The 13,345-nt window shown below is 32.2% G+C and overlaps 1 protein-coding gene across 1 annotated transcript in view; it reads left to right on the forward strand.

Annotated features, from left to right (window-relative positions):
• Positions 1-13,345, forward strand: part of LOC139510159 (protein C-mannosyl-transferase DPY19L1-like) — a 306,322-nt gene that overhangs the window by 86,091 nt on the left and 206,886 nt on the right. Inside the window, exons 7-9 of the mRNA XM_071296510.1 lie at positions 285-342; positions 7,619-7,710; positions 11,306-11,378. Of these exons, the coding sequence (XP_071152611.1) occupies positions 285-342; positions 7,619-7,710; positions 11,306-11,378 (223 nt within the window). The remainder of the gene's footprint in view (positions 1-284; positions 343-7,618; positions 7,711-11,305; positions 11,379-13,345) is intronic.

Raw genomic sequence — 13,345 nt, forward strand, 5'->3', positions numbered from 1 at the left:
CCATTGATATATAATTTAGCCGTATGTTAGGTAGGTGCATTAAAAATGTATGTTTGGCTCTCATATCACTCGCCTTCTTTGTGTATTTTAAAATAACACTTTGCCTCTGCAGGGCATCATTTGTGTCTTCCGGACACAACAATATCTGAAAGAGAGTACTACATAGACTTTACAGTTACTTCAGAGTGAAGTGCGTTGGCATATCACTTTGTCTAGTTTAATGATTGTATTACCCAATTATGAATACTTTGTCTCCTAATTAAACTCCTCCTTTTCTTTTGCAGCTGCAGTCCATATGGAGGAATTCTTACTGTGTTGTCCTTCTTCTACAATCATGGAGAAGTAAGTTTTTGGTACACAGAGGGATATGGGGACAAATATAGGGTCATTTTTCAGCTCACCTGGCCCAAAGGGCCAAGTGAGCTTTTCCCATCACTTTGCGTCCGTCGTCCGTCGTCGTTAACTTTTACAAAAATCTTCTACTATGAAACTACTGGGCCAAATTAAACCAAACTTGGCCACAATCATCATTGGAGTATCTAGTTTAAAAAATGTGTCAGGTGACCCGGCCAACCAACCAAGATGGCCACCATGGCTAAAAATAGAACATAGGGGTAAAATGCAGTTTTTGGCTTATAACTCAAAAGCCAAAGCATTTAGAGCAAATCTGACATGCGTTAAATTGTTAATCAGGTCAAGATCTATCTGCCCTGAAATTTTCAGATGAATTGGACAACCCGTTGGTTAGTTGCTGCCCCTGAATTGGTAATTTTAAGGAAATTTTGCTGTTTTTGGTTATTATCTTGAATATTATAGATAGATAAAGATAAACTGTAAACAGCAAAATTGTTCAGCAAAGTAAGATCTACAAATAACTTTTTCAAAGAAATAAGTCAACATGACCAAAATGGTCAGTTGACCCCTTTAGGCGTTATTGCCCTTTATAGTCAATTTTTATCCATTTTTCGTAAATCTTAGGCCAGGATTTTTTAATTTATTGGTTTACGGATCCGCCGACCCGATTTTGCTGATTTCCAGAATAAAAATAAAATTCACTTTTCACGCTTTTTTATTCCCGCCGACCTTAACAAATGCATTATCCCTGAAAAATAATTAAAATATTTTTTTTTCTGAAATGAAATGCATTAATCACTAACAAAATTGACAACACTTTCTGGTGTGAAAAAAAAACCTTCCAGTTTACGTTTCTAAATATAGACAAATCAATTATAACTGACCTTGAAATGTCGTTTGTGCAAATAATTTTGCGGAACGAAACTTGTGTTTAAAACCAATTACACAATAAGTTCGTTTACCTTATTTGTCATCAGTCCGTAAGATGCATCATCTCATAGAAATAGACTTGTCCAAATGTGGACAGGGTGAAGGCATCAAATTAAAGAACTGAATATTAACAAATCATTAGGAATTTTCTTGTTTTTATAGGTAATAAAAAAAATGTCGTTCATTTGGATAAAAAAAACGGGAATGCAAGACAACAGATTAACCCGATATCGTTTTTCCAGTGGACGGTTCTATTAGGTTTTTGACACGTGTGTTGAAACTTATTTTCGTACGACGTTTATGCATTTTTTCTTTATCAGTTTTCGTGCTTGAAGATCATTATTTACCAAGTTTTCTGGAATTGATTAAGAGCTACGCGAATCTATTTTTCTTGTTTCTGAAATGATGATTTAATTTCGTCTTTTTTCCGTGCATCCCCTTTTTTTTTTACTGCAAATTACTAGACAATGTCATGCGTAGTTTATAACAGCTGAGCAATAATATTTCATCGAACTAAAATGATGATAAAATAGCATAACAAACATATTGCTAGAAAGGTGAAATATATATTGATTTTGCATATTTTTTTGTCTTCAAAGATGATTTTTTTTCTTTTTTTTTCCCCCGACCGACCGACCCGACTTTTTCATGGGGAAAATCCATAAACCAACAAATTAAAAAACCGTGGCCTTAGTTATCTTTTATAAAAATCTTCTCCTCTGAAACTACTGGGCCAAATTAAGCCAAACTTGGCCACAATCATCTTTGGAATATCTAGTTTAAAAAATGCGTTGAGTGACCAAGCCATCGAATCAAGATGGCCGCCACGGCTAAAAATAGAACATAGGGGTAAAATGCAGTTTTTGGCTTATAACTCAAAAACCAAAGCATTTAGAGCAAATCTGACATGAGGTAAAATTGTTTATCAGTGAACATATATCTGCACTGAAATTTTCAGATGAATGGGACAACCCGTTGTTGGGTTACTGCACCTGAATTGGTAATTTTAAGGAAATTTTGCTGTTTTTATACGAACGCAAAATTTGAAAAAATTTTCGTCGTATATTGCTATCACGTTGGCGTCGTCGTCTGCGTCGTCGTCTGCGTTGTCGTCATCGTCCGAATACTTTTAGTTTTCGCACTCTAACTTTAGTAAAAGTGAATGGAAATCTATGAAATTTTAACACAAGGTTTATGACCACAAAAGGAAGGTTGGTATTGATTTTGGGAGTTTAGGTCCCAACAGTTTAGGAATTAGGGGCCAAAAAGGGACCCAAATAAGCATTTTTCTTGGTTTTCGCACCATAACGTTAGTATAAGTAAATAGAAATCTATGAAATTTAAACACAAGGTTTATGACCATAAAAGGAAGGTTGGTATTGATTTTGGGAGTTTTGGTCCCAACAGAATAAGGGGCCCAAAGGGTCCAAAATTTAACTTAGTTTGATTTCATCAAAATTGAATAATTGGGGTTCTTTGATATGCCGAATCTAACTGTCATGACTGTGTATGTAGATTCTTAACTTTTGGTCCCGTTTTCAAATTGGTCTACATTAAGGTCCAAAGGGTCCAAAATTAAACTTAGTTTGATTTTGACAAAAAATGAATCAGTTAGGTTCTTTGATATGCTGAATCTAAAAATGTACTTAGATTCTTGATTATTGGCCCAGTTTTCAAGTTGGTCCAAATCGGGGTCCAAAATTAAACTTTGTTTGATTTCATCAAAAATTGAATAAATGGGGTTCTTTGATATATATACCAAATCTAACTGTGTATGTAGATTCTTCATTTTTGGTCCTGTTTTCAAATTGGTCTACACTAAAGTCCAAAGGGTCCAAAATTAAACTTTTTTAAAATATCTAATTGCACAATATTGTGAAATAGCAATTTTTTTTTTAATTAGAGTTATCTTTCTTTGTCCAGAATAGTAAGCAAGAAATATCTAATTGCAAAATATTGTGCAATAGCAAGATTTTTTTTAATTGGAGTTATCTTTCTTTGTCCAGAATCAACTTAAATCTTTGTTATATACAATATACAATGTATATTCACTTTTTACTACCAACTGATAAATTAAAATAATCTTTACCATTCAGTGATAACAAGCAGTTTTTTTACATCTTAATATTTTATGACGTATTTAAATGAGTAGTTATTGTTGCAAACTCCATTAGAAATTTTAATTGAGATTAGTTTTGGAATAAGGGAAAGGGGGATGTGATTAAAAAAATTGGGTTCAATTTTTCTCATTTGAAATTTCATAAATAAAAAAGAAATTTCTTCAAACATTTTTTTGAGAGGATTAATATTCAACAGCATAGTGAATTGCTCTAAGAGAAAACAAAAATTTTAAGTTCATTAGAACACATTCATTCTGTGTCAGAAACCTATGCTGTGTCAACTATTTAATCACAAACCAAATTTAGAGCTGAATCCAGCTTGAATGTTGTGTCCATACTTGCCCCAACCGTTCAGGGTTCAACCTCTGCGGTCGTATAAAGCTACGCCCTGCGGAGCATCTGGTTGGTTATTATCTTGAATATTATTATAGATAGAGATAATCTGTAAACAACAATAATGTTCAGCAAAGTAAGATTTACAAATAAGTCAACATGACCGAAATGGTCAGGTGACCCCTTTAGAAGTTCTTGCCCTTTATAGTCAATTTTTAACCATTTTTCGTAAATCTTAGTTATCTTTTACAAAAATCTTCTCCTCTGAAACTACTGGGCCAAATTAATCCAAACTTGGCCACAATCATCTTTGGGGTATCTTCTTTAAAAAAATTGTTCGGTGACCTGGCCATCCAACCAAGATGGCCGCCATAGCTAAAAGTAGAACAAAGGGGTAAAATGCAGTTTTTGGCTTATAACTCAAAAACAAAAGCATTAAGAGCAAATCTGACATGTGTGAAATTGTTTATTAGGTCAAGATCTATCAGCCCTGAAATTTTCAGATGAATCGGACAACCTGTTGTTGGGTTGCTGCACCTGAATTGGTAATTTTAAGGAAATTTTGCCGTTTTTGGTTAATATCTTGAATATTATTATAGATAGAGATAAACTGTAAGGAGCAATAATGTTCAGCAAAGTAAGATCTACAAATAAGTTAACATAACTAAAATGGTCAGTTGATCCCTTAAGGAGTTATTGCCCTTTATAGTCATTTTTTACCAATTTTTCATAATTTGTAATCGTTTACAAAAGTCTTCTCCTCTAAAACTACTGGGCCAAATTTAACAAACTGAACCACAATCATCATTGGGGTATCTTGTTTAAAAAATGTGTCCGGTGACCCAGCCAACCAAAAAAGATGGCTGCCATTGCTAAAAATAGAACATAGGTGTAAAATGTAGAGTTTAACTTACAACTCTGAAACCAAAGCATTTAGAGCAAATCTGACAGAGGGTTAAATTGTTGATCAAGTCAAGATCAATCTAACCTGAAATTTTTAGATGTTTCGGACAACCGGTTGGTTAGTTGCTGCCCCCTGAATTGGTAATTTTTACATAAATTTTTCCGTTTTTGTTTATTATCTTGAATATCATTATAGATAGAGATAAACTGTAAACAGCAATAATGTTCAGCAAAGTATGATCTACGAATAAGTCAAATGACCAAAATGGTCAGTTGACCCCTTAATGAGTAATTGCCCTTTAAAGTCAATTTTTAACAATGTTTTTTAAATTTTTGTAATCTTTTACAAAAATCTTCTCCTCTGAAGTTTCTAATACAAATTTAACCAAACGTGTTTACAATCATCATTAGGGTATCTAGTTTAAAAAATATGTCCGATGACCGTGCCCATGAACCAAGATGGCCGACATGGCTAAAAGTAGTACATAGGGTAAAATGCAGTTTTTGGCTCATATCTCTGAAACAAAAGCATTTAGAGAAAATTTGCCCCTGAATTGGTAATTCTAAGAAATTTTTCAGCTTTTGGTTATTATCTTGAATATTATTATAGATAGAGATAAACTGTAAAGAGCAATAATGTACAGCATAGTAAGAGCTACAAATAAGTCAACTTGACCAAAGTGGTCAATTGACCCCTTTAAAGAGTTATTGTCCTTTATAGTCAATTTTTAACAATTTTCATAAATATTTACAAAATATTTTCCACTGTCACTTCTGGGCCAATTTCATTATAGATAGAGATAAATGTAAGCAGCAAGATTGTTCAATAAAGTAAGATCTACAAACACATCACCAACACCAAAACACAATTTTGTCATGAATCCATCTGTGTCCTTGTTTAATATGCACATAGACCAAGGTGAGCGACACAGGCTCTTAAGAGCCTCTAGTTTCTGTTCAGGAGTTATTGTTTTTGAAAGATTGAAAAATTGTGTTACCAGGACTTTATGTTGTTGCATTTACTCATGAACCATTCAACCAAATCTTTTCAAATTTTAATATGTTGTTATTGCTGACAAAATGGAGGTCAAGTCTGATATTGATGATTTTCACTTTCACCGTTCATCAGTTATGGTTCTTGTGATATTGAAAAATGCCAGGACACAAATAAATATTAATAAATCCAGTTTGCTGTCATTCTGACAGCCTATTGTTGATTATGGGCCAAATTGGTCCAAATTGGGGCCAACATTTAATTTTGTTAGATTTCAACAAAAATTGAATGTATGGGGTTCTTTGAAATTCTAAATCTAACCATATATTTAGATTTCTGAATTTTGGGCCCTGTTATCAAATTGGTCCACATTGAAGTCAAATGGTTCAAAATTAAACTTTGTTTGATTTTATCAAAAATTGAATTCTTGGGATTCTTTGATATGCTGAATCAAATCAAATCAATACCATAAAAGGAAGGTTGGAATTTATTTTGGGGGTGATGGTCCCAACTGTATAGCAATTGGCATTTTTCTAGTTATCAGTCAACAAAACTTTTTAAGTGGTATTGATGTGTCTTAAACTGTATCACATTTTACAATAAGAAAATTTTATTAAATGTTATTTTTGATGGAAAAGGGGGAAGGTTATATACATTTGGGGGGGGGGGGGGGGGGGGGTTATTTTTTAATTTTATTTGGGGTAGACAATTTTTTTATTCTCAATATTTAAGAAATTTTAAAGAATTTTATTTTATTTATATTTTTTGGGGGGAAGGGGTAAACAAAGTAAAGAAATCGTCAATTGAATATTATTTCAACTCATGGCTCAGAAGGAGCGAAAGGGTCTGTTTCTAGAATTAATCGAGCAGCTCTCTTTTGTAATTTTAATATCCTATTTAAACCCTCACTGCTACAACTACTCCACACTATACAACAATAATCAATAAGTGGCAAGATATAACCATTATAGAATAATTTTCTGCAGTCTAGATTTAGAAATTTCTTAATCTTAAATAGTAGATATAGTTTAGAAGAAATTTTTGAGCAGATCACATCAATTTGGTTTGTCCATGTGAGGGAAGGGTAAATTTTAATGCCTAAAAGACTTTCGAATGTGGAAGATTGTATCACTTGATTGTTAATAGTTAAACAACTCTAGTTGTAATGTGGCATTGCTCTTTGCTTCGTTCCAATAATCATATATTTTGTTTTATTTTTATTGATGAACATATTGTTATCATTGCACCATTCCTCAACACCATGTAAATCTTCTTGTACCTTTGACTGTAGAGTTTGATAACAATTACCAGAAAGATGTAAAGTTGAATCATCAGCATATAAATCAGTGCAACAATTTTTCATATAGATAGGAAGGTCGTTTATGTATAATATAAACAGAAGGTGTCCTAATATGGAGCCTTGGGGGACACCATACTTGATATAAAGTTTTTCAGAATGAGCATTACCAATTTGTACTTGTTGAGTTCTTTGATTCATATATGCCTAATACATCTCTAGCTAAGGGGTGTCATTGAAGGTTACATGAATACGGTTTCAATGAAGTTGAATTATTCTTTTGCAAGTGAATAATTTGTCAGCAATGTTTAATTAGCTTATTATTTTAGATTAGACAAAATTGAACCAAACTACTAAAAGCCAATAGTTATTTCAATATTTCACTTTCATTAGAAATTGAACAAAAAGAAAACACATTCTATTTTTTTTTTATATCTTCTAGCTAAATCCCCTTAAACTGATTTCAATAAAAGAATTAATAAATATCAAAATGCCATATATTTTACCAGTTGGAAATCTTTTCATTTCAGAGACCCTTGTATATGGTCCTATGAGGGGAAGGAAATATTTTGCATATATATTTTTATATTTACATAATTTACTTTGAGAAATTGAGTAGTATTATAGGTTCATAACACGTATACATATATGTGAAAGTGTAAATCATAAAGGAAGATTATTTTGTAGGCTACCAGAGTTATGTGGACTCCACCACTTAGAGAGAGTTTTGCGTTTCCTGTGCTTGTGATACAGATATTTTTAGTAACAATTTGCCTGAGGTTTGTATTAAGAAAATAAGTTATAAATATTTGAAAGAACTAGCAAAGAGTTCCTGTTTTTATACGTCCGTTTACAGGATAAACTGTTGTCTGTCCATCAACATGTTGGACATGAACTCAAAACGCTTTAACATGGAACTTTGATTTTATTCATGAAAAAGGAGTGATTTTCAATTTTTTGGACAATATTCTTTCAGTGCTTTGGGCAGTTTTTAAACAACCCCAAAAATTAGAATTTGTTTGGTCCTATATTGGTATCACGTCCTCGTAGTAGTCTGCGTTGTTGTTGTCTTCAGCGACGTCCTAAGACAAATGATTTCCAGATAATAACTTAAGTATAAGTGAATAGAAATCAATAAAATTTTAACACAAGGTTTATAACCACTTAAGGAAGGTTGGGATTGATTTTGAAGGTTATGGAACCAACAGTTTAGAAATCAGGGTCCCAAAAAGGGGCCCAAATAAGCATTTTTATAGGACCACAAAATTGTTGTTGTATATTTGTATCACGTAGTTGTCGTCAGTGTCGTCTGAAGACAGATGGTTTCCAAATAATAACTTTAGTATAAGTAATAAAAATCAATAAAGTTTTAACACAAGGTATATAACCACTAAAGGAAGGTTGGGGTTGATTTTTGGGTAATAGTCTTAACTGTTTAGGAATTAGAGGCCAAAAACAGGGCCTAAATAAGCATTTTTGTAGTTTCAAGACTATAACTTGTGTGTACTACTAATGTTATTTCAACTGATTGGGCAGAGCTTACGTTTCAATTTGCATAAGGACAGTCTATTTGAAGATGTGTGAGATAAACAATTATAGGTCAATGTACTGCCTTCAACACGGAGCCTTGGCTCACACCGAACAAAAAGCTATAAAGGGCCCCAAAATTACTAGTGTAAAACCATTCAAACAGGAAAACCAACCGTCTAATCTATTTAAGGTGGCTCGGGACTATTCGACTGCGCATAATTTCACGCATGAATTAAAAAAGTATTTGTCGTAATTTTTTTTAATATTTTGATTGATTAGAAATATTAAATCATTGTAGTTATGTGACTAATTAGTAATAGAATATTTTCGTTATTATCGGTATTTTTTAAAGGGTCAAAATGACATTTCACCCATTTTTACCATTTTCCCGCCAAAATTTGGGTTGTAAGGCAAAATATTTTTTTTTCCTTATCGGTGACCTATGTTTTTTATTGGCTCATTCTTTGAAGCTGTATTCCAGCTTTTCATATTACAGATTTGGAACAATTGTCATAGAACGTTTTTTTGATATTCCGAAAAAAATATGTCAACACCTCTATTTCCCCTATCATTTCATTGAAAATAGTCCCTTTTACATACCTGTTTAAAAGTAAAATTTTGAGCTTAAATGGTCCGTGACCCCCTATTTTTTTTCGACCAATTTGATTCATTTTCTTTAAAGAATAAAAAAACCAAAAATACGGCACTTCTGATAGAAACTTCGAATACGCCCGAGCCACCTTAAAAGACGAGAAACAAAAAACAGGTATAAATTACATAAACAAACAACAACCACTGTACATCAGATTCCTGACATGTGCAAACATTTGCAGCGGGACCAAACGTCCTAATGGTACCAAACCCTCTCCTTTTTTCTAAAACAACAGCATAACACCACAACATAGAAAAACACATGATAAAATATCAACTGGAAGGCTTAACTCAATCAAAAAACGCAAATCAACACACTATGAACAAATAATTTGATCTGCGATACCTAAATGCAAATGCACAGCCAATAGAACATCAGGGACAAACACTCAATGCCAAAAAGCAAATAAACAAGTCCAAACAAAGCCATAGCAAGACACCACCGCGAAATATTTAGCCCTCCGAAAATAATCACCCCTGAAAAAAAACGGTTTTAACAATATCTACAGCCAAATGAAAAACAACTTTGTCGTCCTAGGTATACCACCCTTGTGTATAAAACTCTTCCAATAATTAGGAATACCCTGTCATATAAATACACAATTCAACACTAGATACAAATTGGGATGAATATCAACAATAAAACTATACAATAGAGCTAGCCAAAACTTCCCTGCACAGACCCAAGGAGAACAATCTTGATGTTCATACAAATGCAGTACGAAGAAGGGAAAACCAGTAGACATTCCAAACAATCAAAGCTGGCATATAGACAAGATCCATATTAATACAAAATAACAAAAAAATCATTACAAAAAGTATCAACAGGTCGAATCAACAAGAAAATACGATTTGAGAGTACTCACAGTTACTGACAGCTAGTTAAAAGCCAAAAACAATTAATAATAAAAAATCATGCATCAGAGACTAAAATCAACTAAAACACATCCCAGGGATTTAGTATTTTAATGTCATGTACAGTCAGAGAAGACTGACTTGTGCAATGCCAAAAATAAATGTATCGACAGGTAGTAGGATAGTGAGGAGCGACTTTAGAGATAAAAATTAACGTGTACGTGTGTGTCTCTATACATCCCACCTCAAAAGAAGATACAATTTAGTTATGTTTTAATTTGCTAATGACATTATGGATATTAGTGCCAATGTAAACTATATTCAGAGATCTAATTACAATATTGGTACGATAACCCTTTCTTATAAGTTTGTTTAAAGGTTGGATGAGTTTACACTGATCACATAGTGATTTCCTCGCTTTAAGTATGATATTACTGTAAAATTTAGGATGTGAAATACCATTTTTAGTAAGTTTTCTATAGGTACAGCCAAATTTACAAATCATATCTTTGTATCTATGAAAGATAAGTTCATTAGACCACATTCATTTTGTGTCAGAAACCTATGCTGTGTGTAATATTTAATCACAATCCAAATTCAGAGATGTATCAAGCTTGAATGTTGTGTCCATGCTGGCCCTAATAGTTAAAAGTTCGACCTGTGGTCATATATAGCTGCCCCCCGCGTAGAATTTTTTTCAATCTGAGCATGCAAAGGGAAGATTTTGTTATATATTTTACATTAAACATAATGCAGAACAAAAACATTTATTATGAGAGTCCCAGACACTATATTAGTGGACACTTTTCCGTCTAATTCCACGTGTTTTCAATTGGTAGTAAACTCTAAGTAGCCCAGAATGCATTGTAGTTCATTGATTCGATTGGTCAGTTTTTCAAGGTCATATTGGCCTTTTGTTTGGGAAATTAATATGCAAATATATTCTGACGGAGGAAATCTAGAGTGCACCCGACCTGTGAGAACATTGTATGATTATGAGTATTTAACATGTATATTAAAAAATTTAATTGCTTACTACTTAAATATTTTTTATAGTCCTCAAGTAAAAAGTTTTCTTTTCATTCATATTAATTGTTGCACAATAAAAAAACATAAGATTTGTATATGTTAATGTGTAAATGAACAACTATCCATCTAAGATCAAAGGACAAGAATGTAATGCATTAAGGTTATCGTATGGCCTTCAACACTGCAAATTGCATATCATGTAGTAAACTTCATTAAACATGTTGATAAGTGAGGAGAGAAAATGTAAGAGAATGATTATTTATGTATGCATAAACATGTATGTAGTACAATGTGAATTGATATTTTAAGGATAAGAAATCCAGGATATAAACACAGTGCCTTCATTTCCATAGCAACTATAAGTTTCATGCTTCCATGGCAGGTAAGATTTCAGTGTTTTGTTGGTTTTAAGTCTTACATGAAAGTATGCAAAATGACAGACAAATGCATGGTATTCATGCAGCAACTTCCAGTGACATTATTTTGAAAGAATACATATTGAGAAGGAAGGAGAGCTCCATAATCCATATCAAAAGTCACATGATTTGAGGTTTCCATTTGGCAAAAGTCCATATAGAAGGGACTCTGTGGGATTTTTATGTCCACGCTGTATTGGAGGGGGCATAAAGTTTTACCCTTGTCCATCTGTATGTACATCAGTACGTCAAAAAATTGGTTTCCGTTTGCTAACTTTGCCTCAACTAAATTTTATGAAACTTATACACAATGCTTATTACCACAAAATACAGATCAAGTTTGAATTATAGTGGGGTCACTTTAACTATTATCGAGTTATGCCCCTTTATAATTGGAAAAAAAAATTAAAAATATTTAGTTTCCATTCTCTAACTTCAGTTTAGCTCAACTTAATGTTATGAAACTTATACACAATACTTATTATTTACCACAAAAAACAAATCAAGTTGAAGTTTGGTGGCATCACTTTAACCATTATTAAGTTATGCCCCTTTATGAATAAAAAAATTGCTTAATTTTTAGTTTCTGTTCTGTAACTTTGCCCTATCCAAACATTATGAAACCTATACACAATACTTATTACATTTTTATATGCTCATTTAAGGGATGTATTATGGTATACCATTGTCCGTCTGTCCATCCATCCATAGTTAACATGTGGGACGTTAACTCAAAAACTTTTTAACCAATTTGAATAAAATTTTAATGATTTGTTTATATCTATTGTTGTGAAAAGTAAAATCACAAAAATACTGAACTCAGAGGAAAATCCAATACAAATATAACCATAAACTCAAAAACTTTTAAACCGATTTGAATAAAATTTTAATGATTTGTTTATATCTATTGTTGTGAAAAGTAAAATTACAAAAATACTGAACTCAGAGGAAAATCCAATCGGAAAGTCCATAATCACATGGCAAAATCTAATGACAAAACACATCAAAAATGATTGGTATGAGCTCTCTTTAGATTTTTATAAAGTTTAGACTTTACATTTCTGAGTTATGGGGTTTTAATATTCATTAACAAAGGGGTGATTTTTCAGTTTTCGGACAATAACTCAAAAATGCTTTCAGCAATTCTCACGAAACTTTGGTGAATTGTTTATATCTATTGATTTAAGCTCCCTTTTGATTTTCAAAAATTTCTAATATGACATTGAGAAGTAATTGAACTTTATTCTTTGAAAATGCAACAAACTGCTGAATTTTTCATTCTGTTCTCTAACTGTTACTTGCTTCAACCAAATGTTATGAAACTTATACACAATGCTTATTTACACAAAACACAGATCAAGTATGAACTGCAATCAAATGACTTGATATCTCAATCTTATATATACACAAAATATAGTTCATTGATCTTAACATTCTATCCATGAACATTTCCGGAAGTTTATTGATGAAATTTATGGTCAGATATTTATGTTATAAAATGATGGTATACTTTTCACGAATATTACATAATTTGTGCAAGGTGCAAGAATCTAATTTTGTTCTTAAATATCAATGATGTCATTGTTAAAGTAAATATCTTCCATTGTCTAGCTATGATTATAGTTGAATACACTACAATCAATGCTTTATACAATGCAATGTTTAATTTTGCCTCCCACTGATAAATTAAAGCAATCTTTATCTTTACAATGCTTTCAAGCATTTTGATTACTGTTCTAGGGTTCTGCCCCTTTACACATTGAAATATTGCTGAATTTTTTTATTCCATTCTCTAACGTAACTTTTTCTCAACTAATTGTTATGAAATTTTATATATATAATGCTTATTACCACAAAGCTCAAAGTTTGTTAGCGTCACTTTCAGTTCTTGAGTCGTGTCCCTTTATAAAGTTATATGTTAGCGGTGCATCAT

The sequence above is a fragment of the Mytilus edulis genome, chromosome 2, assembly GCF_963676685.1.
Source record: "Mytilus edulis chromosome 2, xbMytEdul2.2, whole genome shotgun sequence".
NCBI lineage: Eukaryota > Metazoa > Mollusca > Bivalvia > Mytilida > Mytilidae > Mytilus > Mytilus edulis.